Source organism: Thunnus maccoyii, chromosome 5 (assembly GCF_910596095.1).
Source record: "Thunnus maccoyii chromosome 5, fThuMac1.1, whole genome shotgun sequence".
Classification (NCBI taxonomy): Eukaryota; Metazoa; Chordata; class Actinopteri; order Scombriformes; family Scombridae; genus Thunnus; species Thunnus maccoyii.
The window spans coordinates 30331197-30357028 of record NC_056537.1 but is presented as its reverse complement, the minus strand read 5'-3'; the positions used below and the strand labels follow the sequence as shown (position 1 = coordinate 30357028).

General features: G+C 39.8%; 1 protein-coding gene across 2 annotated transcripts in view; it reads left to right on the top strand.

Moving 5' to 3' along the window:
• The window catches only part of ranbp10 (RAN binding protein 10), a 33479-nt gene extending 8096 nt beyond the window's left edge, over positions 1 to 25383 (top strand). Inside the window, exons 2-15 of one of the 2 annotated variants that reach the window (XM_042411532.1) lie at positions 2258 to 2369; positions 7442 to 7494; positions 13757 to 13924; positions 14067 to 14089; positions 14856 to 15040; positions 15786 to 15898; positions 16224 to 16332; positions 16524 to 16672; positions 16829 to 17045; positions 20029 to 20168; positions 20341 to 20489; positions 22322 to 22433; positions 22948 to 23089; positions 23642 to 25383. In XM_042411532.1, the coding sequence (XP_042267466.1) occupies positions 2258 to 2369; positions 7442 to 7494; positions 13757 to 13924; positions 14067 to 14089; positions 14856 to 15040; positions 15786 to 15898; positions 16224 to 16332; positions 16524 to 16672; positions 16829 to 17045; positions 20029 to 20168; positions 20341 to 20489; positions 22322 to 22433; positions 22948 to 23078 (1661 nt within the window). In that variant the 3' untranslated portion in view covers positions 23079 to 23089; positions 23642 to 25383. Of the gene's footprint in view, positions 1 to 2257; positions 2370 to 7441; positions 7495 to 13756; positions 13925 to 14066; positions 14090 to 14855; positions 15041 to 15785; positions 15899 to 16223; positions 16333 to 16523; positions 16673 to 16828; positions 17046 to 20028; positions 20169 to 20337; positions 20490 to 22321; positions 22434 to 22947; positions 23090 to 23641 lie in introns of both variants that reach the window. The other variant, XM_042411531.1, reaches the window with a different exon arrangement.
• The last annotated feature ends 449 nt before the right edge of the window (positions 25384 to 25832 follow it).

Sequence of the window (25832 nt, the reverse complement as noted above, 5' to 3'; positions counted from 1 at the left end):
CAAACACACACATGCACAGGCATGCTGCTGGTGACATGAATAAACATGTGATAACACACCTCAGTACCACCGTAGATTTGTGGAGTCACAGAACAGGCAGAATTGAATCTTATCATAAATCACGCTTACCTGTCCGGTCACTCTATAAATTTCTTCGATTGTTCCGAGGCCATTTTTACTTCAAGGTCGATTTACCTTGGTGACATTAATGCACAAGCTTATCTGTATTTTAGATTAGATGGTACAATATGCACAGTATTACATTAACCATTTAATATCCACATTTATACCCCATAAATACATAATATGATGATGAGTTCATGAATCAGGAAACCTCAAATGTTACATAAAATTTAAAAAATGCAGATGATATGCATGTTAAAGCCAAATATGGACTCAGCTCAGTTTCATTCATTCTGTGCTGTTAGTCATCACTGTGTGGCAGGGCCAGCTAGCACATTTGATCATTACTGTGAATGTCTTTTATGTTCTCAGCTACCTTTATGTTGTTGGCCTGAGCTTCAATACTCAGTCTCTCTATCTGAGTTGAAATGCTGGGGGGAAAAAAGTTGACAAAAAACATTCTTATACTTGGCTGAGGTGGGAATATTAGTGTGTTAATGAAAAAAAAAAGACAAAGTGCAATGGAAACAGACTTAAGGCGAATAAATCATGACATACATGAAGCATGTGACTTAAATGTCTACTGCTTCCAATAGCAACAGCCTCATGGTATCTGCTGACAGCCAGCTGCTTCGTGTAAGGTTACAGCCTATCTACATTTCATACATACACATACAAATACACACACACACACACACACACACACACACACACACCCACACCCAGAGAAGTAACAATGACTTGTTATGTATCAAGGCAGGTGAACTCACTCAATGGTGTGATTACATGTAACAGAGACGTACATGCATTCTGTGGAGGCTAGATAGCAGTTATACAACACACTACTGATCACGGTAGTCTCTCTCTCGCTCTCTCTCTCTCTCTCTCTCTCTCTCTCTCATGACCCGAGGGATTGCATAAGCAGCCATCTGAATAAAGAATGACAGACAGTAATGACTGTTGTGTTTGAATCTAATTGGTCCAGACGCAATACGTGAGCCCTCTGACCTTGTCGTTTACATCTTAACCGCAGACTGAATATAAAGTTTATTATCATTACACACACACACACACAGACACACACAAAAATGTGGATGTTCTGTTATCAAGTACACTCTAACCCAACATATTTCGACACATCTGACTAGTCAAAATCAATTCTATATATAATCTCATTATACAAAAGTCACTTTGAAAATTAATCTGATAAGTGGATTGACAAGTGGTTCTCGAAAATTAAGTGTTACAAAGAGGAACTTGCTCATCATTGACACCCAAGGGTAAATGTAGGATAGGAAAATAAAAGCTGATAAAAGATCAGTAGATCAGTACAGACAGCCACATAACATTGTCACACGACTGACAAGTGACCCCCCACTGACACTGTGCTTTGGCTTATACAGAGGGCAGTCAGCCTCTGGTCAGCTGGCAGCCTGTGTTTTGAAAGCCCTACCTCTACTGCTGGATCAGATTAAACCTAGAAATTTTTGATGCCATAATCAGATGAGGGAATCTGTGGAAAGCCAAAGTCGACACTAGATTTGCATCATGTAATTTCTTTCTTAGGTTGAATTTGTGGCACATAGAAAATGCATAAAATGTCCTTTTAGCAAAACAAAGAAGGATATAGTTGATTTTTTTCCAGCATCTTACATTTTCAAAAATCCCACTACTACACTTGACTTTTTTTCTCAGAGAATAGACAGTTTAAAGCTTACTGCATTGCTGTCACTACCATTTTGAAGATGCTTAATCCAGTTAGTGCTGTTAAGTCTGTCATATCACAAGACAATACAGGCAATGGAGTGCACAAATATTAGATTTTTACATTGATGTGTTAAGTGCTGAACACTTTTGGGTGAAACTGCAAAAAATCAGCAATCAAATACAGGCCAGTGATACTCTGAATCTCCATTTTGCCGGTTAAATAATAATTGAAGTGGCAGGCTTATGTCACATAACTGTCAGCCTAACTCTTTCCAGTGGAACTCAAGCCACCACAAACCTTCACAACGCATTTTCCAGCTGTTCAAAATAGGCTTTGTTGACTCGCTGTACTACAGAAGACTTCGTTCCTTATGTGAAATCATGTTGCATCTTTGCTTATGTAAACCTCATATTTCCCCTCTTGCAGGCCATGGCAAGAACCACAAGGACGCAGCATCAGTCCGAGCCACACACCCAATTCCCGCTGCCTGTGGGATCTACTACTTTGAGGTCAAGATTGTCAGCAAAGGTCGAGATGGGTAAGCAGATATTACACTGTCAGCTTTAGTCCATGTGTCCCCATGGTCCCATGATAACTTTTTCTAGCATCAGGTCAGTAGTTCAGTTTTTCACTCCTAACAAACACTGCACTGTGCCCAAACAAAAAAAATCTGTTTCTTTTATTTAAAAATGAATACAGCATTATTACCTCAGTGTTTCCTGCTACTAGTTTTTGTTGTCTTTGCTCTTTCCCAGCTTCATGTAGAGGCCCCTGGACCCCTGTACTGCATTGACTCTTTTCTGAGAATGTTATCAAAGGAGTCATGTTGATTTTTTAATTATAAGCTAAATGTGCAGACCCTCTGTTCTGCCAAAAGTTGATGTCATACAACAGTGACTACAAGCTAATTGTTATTGTTAGATATTAAGAGCAAATCCACCAAAATATCCACCTTTTTGTGGATTTTTCCATCATAAATCTAGTGCTTTCCAGGAGTTACTGTAAAGTTTTGTCATTTACATGTATGTGACTATATGGAAATTTTAGTCTTTAGCAACAAACAATAAGTCAATATTAATTAGTAATAATTTGACACAAAGTTTAATTTATCTCAGTATTAAAACTAAACATTCAGCCTCAGTTGTACTTTGAGATTAATACTATTGTAGCATACCAACATGCAGATGTTAGGCTTATAATATTGTCATAGTATACTAACATGCTAATTTTGGCTGACGTGCTAAATGTTAACACGCTAAACATTAGCATGCTAACATTTAGGGTGTTAGTTTAACATGCTAATGTTAAATAAAGATGAGCAGAGAGAGGGCACTAACATAAAGAGATGTTTGATACATTGTGGATTAAAATACAACTATCGAACTACATGCTAACATGCTAATGTTAAACAAACATTTTAAATATTAGCATTTATCATGCTCACAGTATGCATGTTATGGCACATTAAACATTAAACGCTGAATATTGTCAAAGTCGGCCTGTAAACATGATTAGAATGTAAACATGCCATCAGTGGTGTGCTAGCACAGTGGTTATCAAAGTGGGGTCCTTGAGGGGGTTCCAGGGTTTCCCAGCAAAAATGAGAATAATTTATTTTCACTATAATTCCATCCAAAAGTAACACAGTGACAGAATGTCTGACTATTTTGGTCATGGACTTCATATACTTTCTGTAGTAAAACATCTAAAAGCAAAAATCTTAAAGGATGGGTGCCTGTGGTCTAAATTGTATCAGTTTAGGGGTCCTTAACATGAAAAAGTTTGAGAACCACTGTGCTAGCAAGCTAATGATTTGAATGTTACATACTAAATTTGAGTATGTTACCACGTTAAATCTCCCCCAGTACAAATAAATTAAACGTATAATGTGAAATCTAATGTTTTCAGGCTGATTAGGCGTGCCTGTAGTTCTATAGTTGTATTTTCCTCCATAATGTGTCAAACATGACAAACGTGAGTGCCCTGTCTTTGCTCATACTTGTTTCTTGTGGTTGTTCTGGTAGAGTCAGACATCCCTGGCCTGGGCACTGTGGTGGCTTGCAAATTTGTGAACTTGCTTCAGCAGCATTTCCCTCACCTTGAGTCTGCATGAAAACAGCAATCTTTATATCACTGGTCCAAGATCACTGCCAAATACAACTCTAAATATGTCACTCACAACCTTCATTAGCGTGGTCTCACTCGTCTTGTTGCCAATATATGCATCAGCTGTCCTGCTGCCCAAATAATTTGATGCTACGACAGAGTTGCATCAACAGTGGCAGACATTTAAACTTTTGTTCATCTGCTGCGTCAGTGAAAACAGGGATGTTATAACCCAAAAAAATGGCAGCTTTAGCAACAAGACCTGCCTCATCAAATCTGAGGGGCAAAACCTGTCAAGGTTCCATGGAGCTGAAAAATTGAATTTGTCTGAGTGTGACATTTGGCCCAGCTAATTCCAGAAACGGGAATATGACAAATAAATCATAAAAGAACATCTCAAAAGAACATAATATAAGGAAGAAAGAGCCACAGGCAAAACTGATAAAAAAAAAAGAACTATAAAAAAGTGTAAAAAGAAAACATAACTAAAGGAACATCTAACAGAGATGCATGGTAGAATAGCCTTTTCAACTAATTGTGAGTGTTTTTTGATGATTCAAGTAAAATTGTATTTGTTTGAAAGACTGGAAAACTTATTCTACGTTAACAGTACTTATCCTTTCATTGTACTGTTGCTAATGCAGATATGTTGACCAGAGGAAGGGTTATTAACACTCAGTACTACAGTTTATGATGCTAATTCAGTGTTTCCCCCCATGATTAAACCAATCCAGCTATTGTTTGCTCCAAAATGGCTGTCAGAAGAGATGACATCATGGGGGTCTGGGTATTTCTAGGGATGGTATGAAAGTTCACCTTCCCTTAAAACTGAATTGAAATTGAATTCATCAGTGCTGGATAACACTTCACTTTCAAAAGGAGCCATACAGCAAGCCATATAGCAGTGGTAGGCAAACAGCAGCCCATGGGCCAAGTCCGGCCCTCCAGCAGAAGTTTTTTCTTTCATAGTTGACATCAAAACTTACATACATTCTCACAAATTTACTGCATCACTTGCGTACCACTGCAATATGTTTCATCTCCCTCTTTTCTTTCTCTTCTCTCCTTTTTTTTTATAATTGTGTATATTTATTTCATACTCTAATTGGAACTAGAGCTCAAAGAAGACAAATTTCACTGCCTTCAATGTTGCCACCCGCTGCATGTGATAATAAAAGAATCTTGACTCTTGAAACACAAATAGGTGGCGGTCTAACAAATGGTGTGTTGATACCATTTTTTTTCTTCAGACCATAAATGAAACAGGCCACTGTTTATCATGTGTGGACAACCAATAAAGTAGCACTCTCTACATTTCTAGTTATATGTTCTGCAACACAGAACATATATTCACTTATGAGTCATTTTTAGCTAAATGAGTATTCAAAGAAGCTGTAAATCTTTTAGCCCACACTTACTAATCAGGTAAATGACATCTGCCGTCAGATACAATCCTAACCAGTGTTATAAATCAATTTTGTTTTTAAATGAATTAAAAGAAGTACACAAAACATAGGCTTGAGTTTCCCCTTCGCCATTTAAAGGCCTCCCAATGATAAATGAAATTAAATTAAAAAAATGTTTGAACCTAATTGCTGACCCCTCCATAACGGCCCTTAGCTAAAGCATCTACTGGGATTGATGAGGTTGTTGATCAGAACCAGCAACTGCACTTTGCCAGGTGCTTAAACTCCTGGCTTTCAAAACTCACTTTTTGACCTTTACTTAGCACTGGAACTGAAACTCTTCCCCAACCTCCCCAATTAAATTCTCAGGTTACATAATGTACTCTACAGTTCCAGTTGAGCAGCTCAATGCAAAACTGTGGTGTAAAAGGTTACTAATGTTGGAGTGAAACTAACTACCTTAGATTGAAACAGGAAATCCTTTCAAATCAACCAGACGTTTTGAACGACAGAGAGACACCACGGCTATAATGTAGGACATAACAACATATGGAATCCACATTGAAGTTCTGACATGGAATCGCTGCAGAATTGAAATGAAATGAAATTCCTTTCATTCTTCAGAAAGAAGCGACATATCAGGAAACACTGCAATGCCATGACATTCCACTACAATAACATACATGCCAATGAAATTGGGCTTTAGAAGAAAATATGAAATTGACCTCTGAACAAAAACACACACAAAAGTATCAATACTGTGGCCTCAGTTCTCAGACCTCAGTTTCTCTAAATCATGGAGAGAAAACTTGTGTCAGCTCAACAAAATGAATGATGACAGGGGACTGTGTTTAGTGTATTACCCATGCAAATTGCCATTTCAGATATTCTTACTTTGAGATGACTAACAGAGACGCTGCCAGAGGGACAGATCAACATTTACTGTAAATAACATTAGCGGAAACACAGTTAATAAACTGTCTATGGAAAATGTTTTTCTTGTCAGTCTGTGAGAAGCAGAATTGCAATTGCTGGTGTTCTGACATAGTGCACATCAGTCAGTACATCTTCTTATTTGGGGGAGCAAAGAGGAGGATTTTATACTGACTTTTTCAGCATAGGTTATATTTGTAGAGCTGACCAATATCTCTGTATGGTTTATTAAGTTTGACTCTAACAGTATCCTGCAATAAGATATGAAAGCATAGTCTGGTTGTCTTTATTGTTGTTTTCACTGCCTCAACAGAACATTTCTGGGTGTTTCCATCGCTCGAGTGATGGTTTTGTCAATTTTTTCAAGTAGGTTAACCCCTATCGGAAAAACACTTTTTTAGTAACAGCAGACTACATAATGAAATCTGTGTCAAAGCCGCAGAAATTATATTGACTTTTTTTTCTTTTACTCTGGTTGTTGTCCCATTCCCAATGCAATTTATTTGACAACTTCATCAAAACATCTTCCAGTCCACAGCCTTAGGTGATGTGACATCAGTGTCTTTCCCTGCTCTTACATCCCAAAATGTCATTGAGGAAAAAGAAGGAAATGGGTGAATAAGGCCATCCATTCAGCTCAGACCCAAAATGTATTACTGTGATTCGATGTCATCAGCATGACATTGCCAAGGCGGACTGAGACTTTTCCAAACGCATTCAACTGACAATATTGATGCCTCCCTCTATTGAGCAAAGAGACTTTTCACTTTGCTTTCGTAAGCTTGCTTACATGAAAAGGAAGAAGGCCAACAACTTATCCTCGTTTGATGGACTTATGATGTCACTGCTGACCCTTAGGCTTTAACTCTCACTCTCACATTTTATGTTATGACTGCCTTGGAGGCAGTTCACTCTGCAGTCGTCCACACATTTGGGATATAAAAGGAGATCAGAGACAGTATGTTCAAAGTTACCTTTAACTAACACCCATCAAAATATCATCCGAATATTTTTCAAAGCTGACTTGTGAAAACTCCTAAACACCTAAATTTGGAGTCAGAAGAACTCTGAAGTGAATACAGATATGTTTAAATGTGGATGCATGCTAAGTAAAGATGTGTAAAATATACTACAGTTTGTATTTTTCTTCTCTTGTCTCATGTAGGTACATGGGTATCGGCTTGTCTGCGCAAGGAGTCAACATGAACAGACTGCCTGGTGAGTAACACGTGACTGTCACCATACCATACATAGATAGATAGATAGACATTTGATCAGATAGATAGATGCTGAAATTAATTTAAAGATGTTATATTGGGTGGGTGGATATCAAAATGTTTTGATACATGGATAGTAGAACAACAGGACAGAGTCTGTGGGTTGAGCAATCAGTGAGATGGGGGTGAAATAAGGATTCCCAAAGTTACTCAACATGAACAGAGTGTATGGGGAGTACTGCATCGCGCCAACGTCCAGCAATAACATTGGCTTGCTGGGCTGGTGCCAGAATTTCAACCACTTAGCAGTCGGATTGGACCAGTGCTTTGGCAAGTTGAGAAGAAAAACATCCTGCAGCGCTCCCTTCTTTTGTTCAAGTTTGGTTACACACAGAACGGCCTGCACAGTACAATTAAGCAGCTCTGGAGGGGCTGGTCAATACCTTGACCCTGAACTTTTCTAATTACTTACTGGCTCACAGTTCTAGCCCTGCAACCCCATTGGCTGAAATTACAATCAAGCATTGACAGTGCTGTATATGTGGCGGGTTTACTTTAACCTTTACATCACAGCATTTGGAGGTTTTGTTAGTCATCTGAAAAGGCTCGATGAACTGTTTTCATTCAGGTGTTGGTTAGGTTGATGCACTTCTGGAGTTTGTGGAGGCAAGATAGAAAGGTAAATTGATTGAAATTGAAATTGATTTTGAGGATCAGTGAAAGTTTGCAAGTAGCTGGAGAAGTGCCAACACTTTTGAGACTGGGGGGATGAAGGCAGGAGATGAGGGTGTGTGGCGTTGCTATAGTAGTTGGATGTGGATTGTGGATTCAGTCTGAACAGTCTGACAGCTTCTGAAAGAACATGTTGAGACATGTCAGTGAGCAGTCATATGGATCAGAGACAGATGATGGTGACTTGGGCTTCTGGTCTGACCTCACACTGATGTGACCTGAGACCAACATTGCTTCTCAATTTGTAAAGATTGCTCAAACTGTATTCTCTGTAGAAAATATTTTTAGCCTGAGCATATTATAGGCATTTTCGTGAATGTGTTTTCCACATACAATTTCACAAGGTATGTTCAAAATATATTAGTGTAAACTTGTACTCAGATTTGTTATTATTTGAATTATAAATTACAGAGTGTTCAGTATATCTGCACATGACCCCATATGAATAACCACAAAACTTACTGGATTATTGGCACCTGAATGAAATTATGTTGAAAGTAAGCCCAACACAAAGCAATGGATATTTAAAGAGGAGGTTTAAAAGCATACTCTAACAATTTAGTATTTCACTTACATAAAGTTGGGGACTTGTGAGAGACAAATTTAAAAAAGAATACTCAAAATTGATAAGGCAGAAGCCCAGATATCCAGATTTATTTGTCCCGCATGCATGTTTTGCTCTAAAACTGCTGGATCCTACATTTCCCATAATGCAACTCAATATCATCCTTTGTTACGCATTTCCTTTCTGGTAAATGCCCACAAGCTTTAAACTCCACACACCCAGTTTGTTACGCAGGCTTTCTGTTGTAAACTTGTAGTCTCCAAGCCATGACATCACCGTGACATCATCTGAGTTATTTCCTTAAACAGACAGCGCCTTCAGAGCCGCCAAAGACAACATACAATTGTCTCCACAGGCTGAGTGCCACTCCTCGTTACAAGTAAACTGACTTTAATGTGTAAAAAAGTGGAGTTCCTCTTTAAAGTTTTTTGTACATACCTTACCTTTTTTCAGAAATCATCCCAAAACAAAGAGTATCAAATAAACATCAGACTAAACCAAAGTCTTCATGGCAGAACCGATTAATTACCAAGATAAAGATGAAATAATGTCATGATGAATTACACTGAACTGAACTTAACAAGCAGTTTTTACCACTACTTTCTTTTCTTGATTTCAAATGCCATCATTTTATACACGCTGCCCTTTTCCAGTTCCTTTGTTTACATGTGTGAATAAAGCTGTATTCACACCATGTTCACTGCGTCCACTGCCAGAGGACAAAGGTGCTACTATAAAGATTTAATAAAAAAAACAGACATTGTATCAGTTATTCAAGCCTTTGTCTACTGACTCATAAACATTTATTGTGCGCTGACTATCTGTTAGTTATTTGCCAATAAACTGTCACATGATTGTTTTATGTATTGCTGTGAGTTTGGAAAGAGTCCAAAGCACAGAAGAAATCTTTCTTTTTCTTTTTCCCACATTTATCTCTCCTCTTGTGTCCTCAACCCCCCACCCACCACGTCCCTATACACTCTCAACAAACACACACACACACACATACACATACAATGACATCCGTGAATGGCTCAGCGATCTCTGATGACATAGGCGGAAGCATCGTGGCCATATAGCGGCCCGAGAGCCTGACTAAAGCCCCTTGACTTTCCCAACTAATCAGACCACTCCTCCGCTTTGACCAATCACGTTGTGTGGGGCTTCCAGCTCTGTCTGGGGCCATTTGACCTGCTTATTGACTAGTCAAGATCTGTCCAGTGGCCGAGGTTTGTGGAATGCTGTGGACACCAGAGCGGCCAGTTCAGCACAGTCTAGATCCACACACACATATACACACACACACACACACACACATACACACACATACACACACACAAAGATCATTCATTCTCCTTTCTTCTTGATTCACATGTGTCAAATGTCACACAAAGGGCGGAACAGCGTGGAACAGCGATGCATGTATGGACACGTTTTCCAAACCTGCTCACACATTAGTTATGAAAATATTCGGGGTTACTAGGATTCCACTACAGATCAATAGTGGAATCCTAGCAGTACTACCCTGGTAAACAGATTACTTTTGATTGCCTTAACTCTGACTGACTCAGTGTGTTTGTGTGCCACTGTGTGTGTGTGTGTGTGTGTGTGTGTGTGTGTGTGTGTGTGTGTGTGTGTGTGTGTGTGTGTGTGTGTGTGTGTGTGTGTGTTTGTCCCGAACTCTGTGGATTCATCTGTGTGTGTCCTGGACTGACAGATTGCGTTTGTGAGTGTACTTGTTTGCGTCCGTACCCGCTCCTCCTCTGGGCATCTACAGTATGTCTGTGTGTGCACACTTTCTGATTGTCTGCACCTGTGTGTGTTTCCCGGTGACCTCATGCATCTGTGTGTCTTTATATATCTACAGTATGTGTGTGTGTGTGTGTGTGTCCCTTAATAGTACAATGTTCTCCCCTGCTGACCTCTGTGTCTGATCCTGCTGTGGAGGCCTGCCCATTTCATTAGCATGTTGGAGCAGTGAGCCTGGCTTTAGAGGCAATATCCCTGTCAGCAGATTAATCTAATACCTCACCACACACACACACACACGCACAAACACAGAAGTATATACACATATGCACAAAAGAACACATGGAGAGACAGAACAGTATGCAGCGCCCAAGTTAGAAGAAACACCCCAGTACACACAGCACAAACACAAACACAGATGCACACGTTTGGCTTAGGTTAATACTCTGTTACATACTCACAGATACACATATACAAGTACGCATCTAATATCTCGGCTCACCCACGACCTACTTTCACTAACCCCCGCTTTGCTTTTTGGCAACGGCAGACAAGCTGTGATTGAGGAGAGACACTGACAGAGCGGCAGCGAGCTGAAGCCCGACGCTGTCTGTCGGGTTCAGTTCCTGTTCCAGCCTGGTCGGTTCAGGAAGAGGAGTTTCCCGCAAAACTAGACTAGTGTAGAACTTAAGGCACAGCGAGCTTGTCATCCAAACAACTGCAAGTGCATCTCTGATGCCAGTTGTTTTGTCTCGCTGTGGAAGAACGCTGCTATAGAGACTTGTCGCTTTGTTTAACTGAAATCACAATATAGATAGAACGATCTAATCTGTTAAACAAGACACAAGAGACAATTTAGATTCACTTGACCAAAGTGACTGAGATCTATCTTGTTTTCTCTGTTAGTAAGATGTTACATTCAAAGACAGGCAGAATTTTTCAGGAAAATGCCATTCCTGAGGTGGTATTCAGCATCAGATCAATATTGGTGTCAATATATTCCTCATGGATAGACAGAATACTGTACACATGTAATCCTACAGGGATTGCTTTACAGCAGAAGATGGGCATATAAATATATTAAGGTTATTTGAGGTTATGTCATCATGGTGGTTTGTGGCACATGCCGTGCACGAAGCTTCTCCCTTATCTGCAGAGGTTTAATGCTTTATCAGTTGGTCATGCAAATTGTTTATGCAATATTTTTGTGGTTTTGATGGTTCCTATGGTCACTAAACTTAGCGTAAGGGTTTATTTGACAGGTCTGTAAGTAATGTGGTCGTAATTATATAGGTAAAATATGAATAGCTGCTTTTAAACCCAGTTAATATCAGTTCATTAATAATTTATGATTCTATGTATTGAATTCTGTTCTTGCCTGTCGACAGATTCCACATTTTTGCATCTTCAGCTAGTTAAAAGACACTCTAGGTCACTGGGTTCCCAATCTAGGGGTGCCGAGATAAATCTGATCAATCTGAAGGGTCGCAAGATGATTTAGGGGGCATTCCACCGATTTTACACGCAAAACTCACTTCACTTGTTTACAGCTGTGTAAGGTCCTCAGGGCTGTGGAGGCAGCTTCTGAAAGCTGCAAAAATAACACTGATGTCATCAGGGTTATCTCAGTTTGGGGCTTGAGGCTTAAAATTTTCAACAGAAATCCAGCACTACAAACTCAGGAGGGGTTTGAAAGAAGTTGACATTTAGGAGGCAGAAAAGGTCTCATGAAAGATGCTATCCAGTTGCATTATGGGGAATGTAGGATCCAGTGTTTGTAAGGTTTGTAGAGTCCAGAATTTGGTGGTCAAAGCTCAAGGCCACTGTGGCCTCACAAAACACGCTTTTGGCCATAACTCAAGAATTCATATGCTGATTATGACAAAGTTTCACACAAATGTCTCAATAAGATAAAATGATGAAGTGATGACATTTTATATCCAAAAGGTCAAAGGTCAACTTCACTGTGACATCATAATGTTCTTCAGTAACACTTTTCTGGCCATTATTCAACACCATAACTCAGAAACAGAAGGGGAGATAGTGACCATATTTCACATTTGGTCACATTCTGAATTGGTGCCCACCTTGAAACTGTGGTGATTGTTTAGATCTGTGCTGCCGGGTTGAAGATGTGTGTGAAGCATCCATGTTTTAGTATTTGTTGTGTCTTGGCAGCAACATCCATATCTGAAGCTTTGTCTACTGTCATGGCTACAGCTTTGAGTTTTATCAGAATCAGCTTTATTGGCCAAGATTTTATTAAATTCCTTCAAAGTCTTTACTACAAATATTATGAGTCTGGACAGACATGGATATAAACTGTAACTTGACTGGTTAGCAGAGGTATACATACACGTGGAGGTATTTCTAGTTTCCTGTAAAATACTGGATACTTTCACCTCTTCGGGCCCATAGAAATCTTGCAAATGAAAAAATATTTGAAAGGAAAACTCGCTCTCCAATCTAACTGAAAAATGACATGGTTCTGACCAGGAAACTTAAGAAGAAATTATTAGGAAAAAGTGTTAGCACACACTGTATACCATGCAGCATACAGAATAATTTATTTTTGACTGTACAGCCATAACAGTAAGCAGACAATCTGGCTGAACAAATAGCTCACAGTTACATACTCATGCATCAGTACCAGACGGAACAAGAACTTTGGGAATTAAATGAGCAAATCATGACAGCCTCTTCTCTCCCTCATGTCCTGTACTCCTAGTTCAGCCTCCTGTGCTGCTGTTCCTGTTGGCAGTGACTCACCAGTTTCTTTTACACAGACAAGATCCCCCTGCTGGTCATTGCAGTGCACTTCACCACATGCCAAACAGAAAACGTGTGTGCGTGCGTACGTGAGTGTGCGTGTGTGAATTTTCATGAGATGCCCTGCAGGCAGTGGTAGTCAGATGGGAAAATCTGAGCAGCACAAGTGAATGAGTAACTGTCTCCCCTCCTCCAGCAGCAACTACTCAAGTGACCTCGAGCAAGTCACTTCACCTCAGCTGCTCCGTTGGACTCACAGACTGTTTATACTGAGCTGCTCTCACTTGATATGTGCAGTATATGTTTCAGTAGAAGCAGAATGGTGTTTCACATACTTTGCTTTCATTACAAATTTGCTGTCATACATGTTTGATCTACAAAACATTTTTTTTTCATAAGAGGTCAAGTATAAAATAAAAACCTAATCCTAATCCTTGTCCTATTTCAGGATGGGACAAACATTCATACGGTTACCATGGAGATGACGGCCACTCCTTCTGCTCCTCCGGGACTGGCCAACCGTACGGCCCAACATTCACCACGGGAGATGTGATTGGCTGCTGTGTTAACCTCATCAACAACACTTGCTTTTACACCAAAAATGGCATCAGTTTAGGTCGGTGAAGATGATGTTTATTCAATATAGACAGTATAAGCAAATGTATTTGAATTTTTAATTGTGTGATGTAATAATGTATTGCTTAACTGATAGCTTGTTATGTATAATAACTTGAACTGTTTGTCCTTCTACCTCTTAGGTGTAGCCTTCACAGACCTCCCTGTAAGTATCATCATGTTACAGCACCATATCCACAATATACCAAACAGTACAGCTCTTCTTTTCATTTTACAGCAGCTTGGCAAGCATAAAAATACTCCTTGAAAATGTTTGTGGAAAATAAACAGTATATTTCTAAACAAATAATCACATTTTTTTTCCCACATGATGCTTATCATACTGTTTCTGTAACTGTAACAAACTGTGTAATGGATATCGACCACGCAGGTCCATATCTAATTGCAGCTTATGTTGGCAATTGGGTTGGAAAAGAACCTTTTTATTTTGTCCATTGGCTGCAGTAACTGTAACATTAAAAAAAAAGCCACTTTAACGGTTTTACCAGCCAAATTGGTTTTAAGAATAGAACAGAAACTCAAAATCACAGTTGGCTGCTGGCCATAGTGGCAGCCTGAGCAGATAGAGTTACCAACCACTGTCGGACCTAAAGAGCATTTAAACTGATGTCGGTGTTAATTTCATACCCTGTGGGTGGCTTTGTATACACCAAAAGACACAATTTAATACTGAACTCTATAAAGGCAATCAAGTAAAGAGCTTGTTCACAGCTCGTGCCATTAACCAGCCTGTTCATCCAATGGCAGTTTTCCATTACAGAAAAAACCTGAAATATGAGGCTTTCTATTGATCCAATAAAGGACTGTAAATGTTTGTGTTGTTCATACTGATACTTGAAGACTTTATAGACTTTTATGAATTAATCAAAACCTGACTGCTTCTCTTTCTTCTTCTTCTTTCTTTCTACCAGCCCAACCTGTACCCCACCGTGGGGCTTCAGACTCCGGGTGAGATTGTAGACGCAAACTTTGGCCAGCAGCCATTTGTCTTCGACATTGAGGACTACATGAGTGAATGGCGGGCCAAGATCCATGGCATGATCGCTCGCTTCCCTATAGGAGAGAGGCTTGGGGAGTGGCAGGCCGTCCTGCAGAAGTAAGATTCATCAACGCCCCCTCCCTTCACCTCTCCAAACACACACACATACCTGTCAATACCTGTCACTGTCAGGCCACTCTATTGTTCTGAGTGATAATGTAGCACTAAAGCATCTGCTGAAAGCTGAGAAAATGATAGCATGTAGCAGCTCAACAGAAAAACATTAAATCATATGCAGCAAAATCTGACAGTGGTACATTTTACACTCAATTTTACAAAACATGACACTGTTTTGAATTAGCATACAGAGACTGCAGGCTCCCATCGGAAATGAAGGTGATGGATGAAGCTGATGAAAACATGATTACTCACATTTAATAGTTTGAAATCTTCCTATATCAGCTATATCAGCTATATCAGCTGCATTGTGACTGATGAAGTATTTCTAGGGCATTTTATTGAATGAAATACATTAAAGCTTCCTGTCCGGAACCAAACTGGGGACGTTATGATCATATTATATAGTATCATATTATCTGCTAGTTTTCCAGCGGTGTCTGCTGTCTTCCCGGTGTGATCAAATGTTTTTGCAGAGCAAAACCAACAATTAAATTCAAGATATTCATAACACTGGCTCCCCATACTCTTTGTCTTTGCTGTTTGTGCGTTAGGTGTAGTTACAAACTCTACACCTACACTTTGATTGAATACCCCTTTTAAAGAGCTCAGATTACCAATGAGAAAAAAACATGTGATGTCTTCATTGAAATCGTTAATTTATCTTTGGTTTTTTTGTCTTCAGTATGGTGTCCAGCTATCTGGTGCACCACGGGTACTGTGCCACCGCAACAGCCTTCGCCAGAGCCACAGAGACTATGATACAAGAGGACCAGACATCTATAAAGAACAGACAGAGTGAGTGAACAAAACAACCACACACACACACACACACACACACACACTATTTCATTCATTTCTTTTGACCATCTCACCATTTCATCTTAATAGCACCACCGATGTTTGCTCTACTTATCTAGTGAAGGTGTAGTAGCCTATTTTTGCTATAGAATAAATCCAGTAATGGGAATCCAGACGGACTTATTCATTGGATATTGTTTGCCCTTATTGACGTGCGGTCTCTATGAATGACACATTGGTTTATATCTAATGTTTGCTGTGAAATCATGGTGCCTCTTGATCAATACACTGTAAATAACATCCTGCTTTCTTTGTCTAACAGGAATACAGAAGCTGGTGCTGGCAGGACGGGTGGGTGAAGCCATAGAAGCCACTCAGCAACTTTATCCGGGCCTGTTAGAACACAACCCCAACCTACTATTCATGTTGAAGTAAGTTGGCATGTTTTAAAGATATAGATCTGACGCAGGACAAAAGATGTCATAACAGTTAAGTATCTGTAAAGCCAAACAATTCTAGTCTACCATAACCATGGCCGTCATAGTTTTCTTCATCAGATAAGCTTCTTGATTGCTTAGTTTTCCAGTAAAAACCAGTAACACCAATATGCCTAATCCTCTAGGTGTCGTCAGTTCGTGGAGATGGTGAACGGTACAGACAGTGAGGTTCGCTGCTTGACCATTCGCTCCCCCAAATCCCAGGACAGTTACCCTGGTTCCCCCAGCCTCAGCCCTCGCCACGGAGCCGGCAACACACACCTGCACACCGGAGGTATGCACGCTCATTTCTTCCAAATTTTTGTCCTTTCTGAGAAGCAGCATGATGCACAAATATAAAAAAAATAATAAAATGAAATAATTTCCCCAGTCACCTTAAGAAATGAGACATATTTTTTTTCCTCACCACCCCATCACCCTCCACTTCCAGGAGCAGACAGCCCCACCTGCAGTAACGGGGTGACTCCCCCCAACAAATCAAAGAGCCATGGCGGTGCTGGCGGCGGCAGCGTCAAATACCCCAGCGCGTCCTCCTCTGCCTCCTCCTCCACCTCCTCCTCCCCTTCCTCCGTTAACTACTCCGAATCCAACTCCTCTGATTCCACCAAGAGCCAGCCACACAGCGCCAACAGCACCCAGGAAACCAGGTAGGAAGCACCGTCAGTATGATTTAGAGCAGATAAAGCCAGACCTATTGAGCCTTTACAATCAACATATAACAGGTATGATGGAGAGGGTTGCTACTGGTATCAGATGCAGCAGGTACTCACAATATGGTCATAAATAAATAGAGATGTCACAGATAATGCTGTGTTCTGTTGACAGTTAATCATTAAGGACCTATTTTATTCGCTCAATTGCAACTCCCAGCACAGCATGGTAGGTCTTGGGCACACGGACTGTGTGGGTGTCTCAAAGTGCACCTGCTATTTTGGTTCATGTATGTGCAGCAGCACAAAGTGCAAAAGGTCTGGATGTAGGTGAATATAGATAAGAGGGTTTGGTGATTAATAAATATGCTCTCAGCCAGTCACATCACTGCTCTCATAGCTCTGAAACAGCTGTGCCAATCACAGAGAAGCATGACGACAACAGCTCTACAGATGAAGAACTGGCTGCTGTCTGGATGGAGCAGATCGTTAGGATGTGAACACACAGCACCATAAATCTTCCAGCAATAATAAACAAAATAGTTTGGCGAAGCTGTTTATATGATCACATCAATCCTATTCAAGAATAGAACATGACACACTTCTTTTTCTAAAAAAAGTTGTTATTATGTTATTATTGAGCCTTGGTCATCAGAAACCTATCACATACACAGACTGAATACCAAGTTATAACCGACCAGTAGTGTGTGAGGTCGCTGTCATTTGCATGTGATTATCAAAGTAAACACAGCAGACAGCTGTGTAATGGCACTACACTCTGGTGCATCACTTCTCAAATCAGAGGCTGCACGTTTATTAATATATCTGTCCTGTGATTTAAGGAACTAAAGGAGAAGATTTTCATGCAGTGTAAAGCAGCTGTGGACAACAGATAAAACTGCTTCACCGACATCCCTGCTTTAACCACATTAAAAGTTGTTTTTGATGCTGATTTAAACACGACATTAAAATAGTTTATTTACATTTTATGCATTAGTTTGTTATATGTGCTTATTTGTTCCAAGTCTTTACTTTGCTCTTGAGAACAAAATCACCAAAGTGGCAGCGGAGTGATACACAGAAACAGATGTTCTTACACATTTATTCTCAGCACAACATCTAAGACCAAATTTGCACCAAAATACCAACAGCTCGCTTTGCACTGCTTCATTTGCGTGCCCTCTGTGCTCGACACCAAAATACCACACAGATGGGCAAAGGGAATTTCAAAGTCAGGAAAATAACAAACTGTCAGAGGACGGGATGGTTTGTCCTCAATAAATCACGACCACAGTCATTTTAAGACATTAATATGTAATCACTGCGAGCAAATAAAACCATTAACAAGAACCTTGGCAGCATCTATGAGCCTGCACCGCATTTTACTTTGTGTTCTTCTGGATCAGTTATGGAAATCAGCTCAATTGCTCTATTGGCAAAAACAGGAGCTATTTTACTTTTATTCCATTTTCCTCTCTGCAAAGTTTCAGTTAGATGTTGTCTTACGCTGTGTGAGTGCATATTACTGCCATTTCTTTTAAGGAGTATATTTTTAGTATATAGAGGTGCACATAGGCCCTATTGTAAATGAAGGAATTCTTCTTCTTTTCTTCTTCCTGAAAAAGAAGAATCGCATTTTTGAGGGGCTAAAGGTGCTCAAAACTCAGGAAACTTTGCACATGCATCAGAAGTGGTGAACAGTTATGTTTTATGGATCTTGAGAATGAGTGTGGCAAAATGGATCGATAGCGCCCCCTATAAAATTTAAAAGTCAAAGCCCCCACCTTTAAATTTGACATAGATGGAACGCCCTTGACGTGGCGTGCCGGTCAATTTGCATGTTTTGCAGTGAAACAGGAAGTTGTTGTAACTCCACTGGACTCTATCCAATCTGCCCCAAATTTCACATGATTGATTGGAGTCCAGGCCTGAACACATCTACATGTCAGTATTGAGTCATAGCGCTACCTACTGACAACAGGAAGTCAGCCTTATGTGACGAAAATATATATACATGGAATTTACTTAGTGTGGTCTACACATGATATACAGCTACATGATGTATAATTAGTGGATGTTCTCTAGTGCCACATAGTGGACACAGGAAACGATATTTAACTCCTTCATGCAACGTCCAATAAGAGTCCAGCCCTTCAATTGCAGCATGCCTCGACGTACATGAAGGTGCGAGGGCCCGATCATCGTTGCTTACAGCTTTAATTCATATTGGACCTGCCTATCAATGTGGTGCACAAGTAGAAAGATCTCATGATAGGACTCAACAGGGATCTAAGCAGCATAAACTGCTGCACTGTAGCATCATGGGAGGACAGATCCATTCTTATATCCTGGATCTAATTTTTGTAGTTCTGGACATCACTGTGTCAGTTACAACGTTTTACATTCTGACGTCATTGCTGTGACATCACAGCAAGCAAAATGAGGAATCAGATGGATATTTATGAAGTTTAATCATACTCTGTAAACTTCTTAGTTATTTCTTACTTATTTAACTGAAAACAGGGGGATTTTCCTTTGTTTTGAACGTCTCACCTTGCTGCAGTGATGTAGAAGTGTACTCCAGGGTGTGTCAGTTGCTCACTGTTAAAGTAGCTACACTCTCAACCCTGTATGGAGGAAAAGCATAAATGCACTCATGCCTGTGAGTTGAAAGATAGTCTGACCACATCACAGTTAGGTGTGGTCATTTGTGGTCTGTTGTGCTTGTGATCACACCCGGCTGTGATGTAGCCTTGCACTATAGTGCTTTAAATCACTGCTGCACAGTGTGTAAAGAGCATGTAGTCACCACCAGTTGGAAACCTTAGCAAGAGTATTTACAACTACCATTTAAAGAGCCACATCCCTCGTTCAGCTATTTTAAGTTTTGAATTAGTAGTTTAGATTTGGATGTCTAAACACTTGCCTGCCCTAATGGACTCATGTTTTGTTCTCTGAATGTGTGTGTGTATGTTTGTAGTGACAGTGAGATGGAGATAGAAGCAGAGCACTATACCAACGGGGTTGTTGAGAGCTCCTCAGCACGGATCATGAATGGCACGTACAAACATGAAGAGATCCTTCAACCAGACGACAACAGCATTGGAAATGGGGTCACAGGTAGTCAAACACACACACACACACTTCTCCTTATTTATTTAGTTTTTATATGCTTTGTTGTATTCCTCGCCTTTTGCTCTCTTACATTTCCCTCCTATTTCTCACATCCAACTTGACATTGACCACAACATGACATTCAACGTGTGTAAACGTGTGTGTCTGTCGCCAGCAGACGAGGGTTACAACAATAGTAGACAGCTTTGTGGAGGCAACCAGGCAGCCACAGAGAGGATGATCCAGTTCGGACGGGAGCTGCAGGCGCTCAACGAACAGCTGTGCCGCGAGTACGGCAAGAACGCCACGCACAAGAAGATGTTACAGGTAAACACACATAACCGCACATGCAGCTGCACAAGCTCAACAAAACAGCTGTGCTACAACAGATTAAAGCGATGCCAAAACTGAGCTGAAGAGATTTCTTGTGTTGGCAGCAGTTAAGATCCTGATGGCAGCGGCCTGTACACGCTGCAGGAATTGGAGCGATTTCTGATTTCAGGATGTGTTGTAATAAAGCAGATAGTGTCCAAACTGTTAGTTGTCCCAGTTCTCTGGTGCACTGGACAAGGCTCAAACTACTTTGTACTGCAGGCTGTGTCCGCTGAATTATAAGGGGCCAGTCTGAGAACAAGTCTCTAGCAAAACATTAAAGGGTCTGTGAAGGAGCTTTACTGTAGTTGTTGCTGTTTTCTAATATAAATTTTGTAATAATTGCATAATAACGAGTTTGGACATATTTACTAGGACATCTATACTGAAATTCTTCTTTAAAAAGTGATATTTCCAGCACCTGTTATATTAGTCATTAGTCAACATTAGTGTCTTAATGGTGCATTAAGTGACTGATGACCAATGTGGGACAGAAACACAGCGCTGATGCAGAGCAACCCCATCTGAAGTCATGCTTTTGGCCACCTGACCAGTAGAGTTTTTCCATGGTAGCTGAGATAGTCGCACTGAGCCATGCTGCTAGCAGTCGATCCATGCTGACACACTGCATAAAAGGAGTTGTTTACCATGATGACATCTTGATTTGCAGAAAATACATTAAGAGCCTGTCATCTACAGCTCTTCATCTAACATCTCACTATGGCTGTTTCTACTTTTATTATTCCTAACTGCAGTATTTATAACTGAGCCACCGACCAAATATCTCCAGATCTTGTTGTGTAGACCCGTTTTACTGAAGAATGGTACCGCTAAATGAAGCTCTGCTAACTCAATGATAAACACATTAAATTTCCTATGACTTCATCATAATAAAAGCCTCCCAGTAGTTTGTCTGTGGAAAGCTTTTAATTTGAAGCAGCAACAGGAAATGTTTTCATCAGCAGAAACTTAACACTGCTCCAAAAGCGATCAGGAAACTGTAAAATAAGGCAGATATCTAAAATTACAAACAGCAACACAGGAAACTCAACTTCAAACCAAAGAGATTCAGTTACAAAAAGTACTGAGAGCTGAACACAGTGTCTTGCAAATCATTGCTGGCTTGAGATCATTATTTCCAATATCCACTTATCTTTCAGCTCTGGTTTGGTCTCCATTAACTCCTCATTAAAAATGTGGGTTGTTAGCTTGTTAGATGTATGAATATATGCACCAGTCACAGGGAAAAAGAGTCATGATACTCAACCTTAAAGTCTTTGTGCAAGCCAGAGAACTTAAACAATTAGCTAAAAGCTGCACAGAACTGCAGTGATGTCTCAGTAGGTGCAACACTATAAGAAATACACAACAGTGATAGCTGGTGGCCTTATTCCTACAGCTGACCTGTAGACATAGCATGGCCTTATAGGCTCAATAATTTGTGTTTAGTAATAACTTAACACTAATAATTGATGCTGCAGTTTGTATCACTATAATGGAGACCAAAGATTAACCAGAAACATTCAGAAAGATATATTTGGAAACAAAAACATTCGAGACAATGTCTTCCTCATGCGTGGCTAATTTGCAGTAATGTCTAGTCAACTATCAGTCAGTGCTTCACTTTGTCCCCAGAAATGTAACATGCAGTATGAGATCAAGGTCATTTTATGGCCAGATGGTACATAATTAGTCTAAGCCAGGAAGCTGTTAAATGTCTACACTGCAGTGTTGTTCCAGCTGTGTTGTGATCATATGGGCTTCTGTCTGTCTGTCTATGTCTGTAGGATGCATTCAGCCTGCTAGCGTACTCAGATCCATGGAGTTGCCCCGTGGGCCAGCAGCTAGACCCCACGCAGAGAGAATCACTCTGCTCCGCACTCAACAGCGCCATACTGGGTAAAGAACACAGACACAAACACACACTGGCTGTTATACTGATAGGCATATATGTCCTCAAAGTACAATTAACTATACACCATAGTAACAGTGTTACAGTAACAGCCATGTGGCAGAAAGAAAGTAACCACTTGACATTGTTCCTGTCTTTGATTTAATGAGCTTCATCAGCAGTTGGAGTTTGCTCAGTTGTTATGGAACTGTAGATGTTCACGTGTCCATTTTTTTCAGAGTACTTCATGAATGTTGGCTTAAATTAAAAGTTTCAAAGTTTATTCTTGACCTTGGAAACAGCCATTGACAAACCAGTATCACTTTAAGGTCCATTTAGTAGCTGTTCAGGGGCTTTCAAGTACATGTGTAGCTCACATATATTCAATGTATACAAGAATAAAGGCAAGATAGTAACATTTGGAGTAGACTAATATACCCATGCACAGATACACTCATTGTCGATACGTTATAACTTGTACATTTCATCCATCTCTGACTCTTTATTGTTTTTCTGCTCCAGAGTCCCAAAATCTGCCCAAGCAGCCTCCTCTGATGTTAGCGCTGGGTCAGGCCACAGAGTGTGTTCAGCTCATGGCCCGAGTCCGGTCTGGTTCCTGCTCCTTTGCCAGAGTAGACAACTTTTTGCACTAGCCCAGGTCCAGGTGAGTATGTTAATATAGTACGAGACATTAATACCACAGCCACGCACAATATTTTGACAATACTTAAATCACAGCAACAATACTGATGCTTAGACAATGTTGGTGGGGATGATTTAACTCCTATCACTTAAACTGATTACAGATATTCATATTAGCTGATTTTCAGCTTTCCTGTTTCATTTTATCTGATAAACAACTTGTGAAAATTGGCATGTAAAAGCTAATGGAATAATAATGGAAATCCTGTATGGACGGAGGGTAGAACACAACGTGAACCACCTCCGTCTCCATCCATTATTTTCCTGCAGTGGAACACCTCATTGTGAATCATCACTTACATTGAGCACACATGCATACAATAAAACCCATTTGTATAACATTCACCATGATCATACATTATATACATTAAGAGAAAGAACAATTACTGGCAAACAAAAGTGAAATTAGCAAAGCAGTGTATCTGTTCTGTACATTCATGAAATCAATTTGTTTTGACCATGCTACTGTAATTCATTCATTACCTGGCTTAGACAATTACCCATCTCTCCGCAGGTTAATGTTAAGTAGCACTGAGAGAAGGCATGTCCAGCAGGTAGTTGTCAAGGCGACGGAGGAAAGAGCATGCGTGTGATTGGTGTGTTTGGCTGTCCGTCAGACCGAGCCAGCGGCACAAACAGAGGAGCGGAGGAGAGCAGAGAAGAAAGCTTCCTTTTAATTTAGTATTATCAAATAAAGAAATGTGTGACACTATTTAAAGATAATTAATTATTATTATGTTTATCTAGCCATTTTTTAGTTCTTTTTTTTTTTCCGTCAGTTTGTTGTGCTCATCCGGGACAAAAAAAAAAATTGTAATTCCCCCTTTTCTCTTTTGTTTTTCATGGGTTGGATTTTGATTCCCTAAGTTCAGTATTTTTTTTTTCTCATGTTGTTGTCGTTGTACACCATATCACAGACCACAATACCCACAGCTGGTTACCACGGTGACCCCCCCACAACTGTAGGTCACTTTAACAAAACTTGAGGTTTTTTATATCATCTCTTAATAAGTTACAGACAGATTCTGTAGTAGAAAATCCCGAGAACACTTATAACTGCACCCATAAATTACTGTCTGCTGAGAGACATTAAAATAATATGCTCATGCGGTCAGCTCAGGGTTCAAAAGCTGCTGCTTCACTATTATTACTTGCATTGTCTATTAACACTGCTGCTGTCAGACTTCAAGTTCTAACCAAGACAGTGCTGTCAAACTGTCACTCTGGTGGAGGTAGGACATTATGTGCTGATAGAGGGTAGGTTTGGTGTTTCCATTTGAAATAGATCTAGGTGGGTGAGCGAAAGGGTGCACAGCATGAAAAACACTTCTGATGGTGTAGCGCAGATAATTAGCTGTGGTCAAGGCTGATGCAGTAAAGGCCAAATGATCCCCAAATTATTCCACAAAGTTTTAAAATTAAAAAGCAGTATTTTGTTGCCAAAACCCTTCCTAAATTATGGTTATGTAATATTTCAAGAATAAAATACTGAGAGCCAAAGAACAAGACACATCCTGTAAAAACATCTCCTGTGTAAGCAGAAAAATATATATATATAATTGAAGGTCTGGCCCCTGTAACAGTGGCAAACACTGACCAGGGCGAGAAGGTGATAACAAGGGATTCAATTGGAATATTTGAGGTGTTAGAGCCTTGCTTTTACTGTAACGACTACAGGATCGACTAATCAGTGATCTTGTTGCAGGGGGCAGCGCTCAGGCACAGCTGCACCTACTTTCAGGAAAGAATCTAACACTATTATCATGGTCACCTTAATGCCAGCATAGAGAAAATGAGTATCAAAGGCAGACTAACAATCACTGTTGTGTGCGTGTGTGTCTAAAAGTCAAGTTACCCCTGGGGATTTCATTACTGCAGTCTTTTTACATCATCCACAGCCTGACCTGCTCTGTGCATGTGTTGTTAGAATTTCAAATACGTAGATGAAAAACAATTTGCCAAACAGGAAGGTTTTTAATTTGAGGGTGCCCTTTTTGATAATTAAGTGACAGTGTTTTTTTTTTCATTTTGGGCAACTGATTTCAAACCACCTAAAGGTTGTGAAAACTAGTTCTGTGTGTTGTTTTATCTCCTCCCTCGCACACAGACCCCTCCATTTCTCTAACACCCACAAACCTCAAGAAACCAAAATTACAAGTTTGTCCCTGAAGGCTTTACAACCTGTACAATAACATGATAGTAAGATAGAAAAGAAGAATCTTTTTATAGAGTCTTTTTTTTTTTTTTTTTTTTTTTTACACAGAAGTTATTTCTTGCTCCTGTTCAGGTGGTCACATCAGTAACAACAAAACTAGCAAGGACCACTTCCAGCCCCCAACAGCATAAAAATTATAGTCACATCTTTTATGAACCAATCCTCGCTGTCAGCTGCTTTGTATGGAGTCCCAAACATGCAAGATTAAAAACTAAGACATGATGAAATAGATAATCATATGAATAAACAGAGTAAAATATATAATCAAAGCAAGAACTTGTGAAATAATGTAATAAATTATTATTGATACTAAAATGTTTTTAAATTAATTAAATGTTATTTTATCATTATTATTTTTATATTGCCAGAGTTTTACGGTTTGTTATTATTTCATTCTAAAAAAAAAAATTGTCAAAATTCCCTTTTTGTTTTTCAAAGGTCCGTTTTTATTTCATGATCACTTTTCATGACAGTGGGGTTGTCACCCATC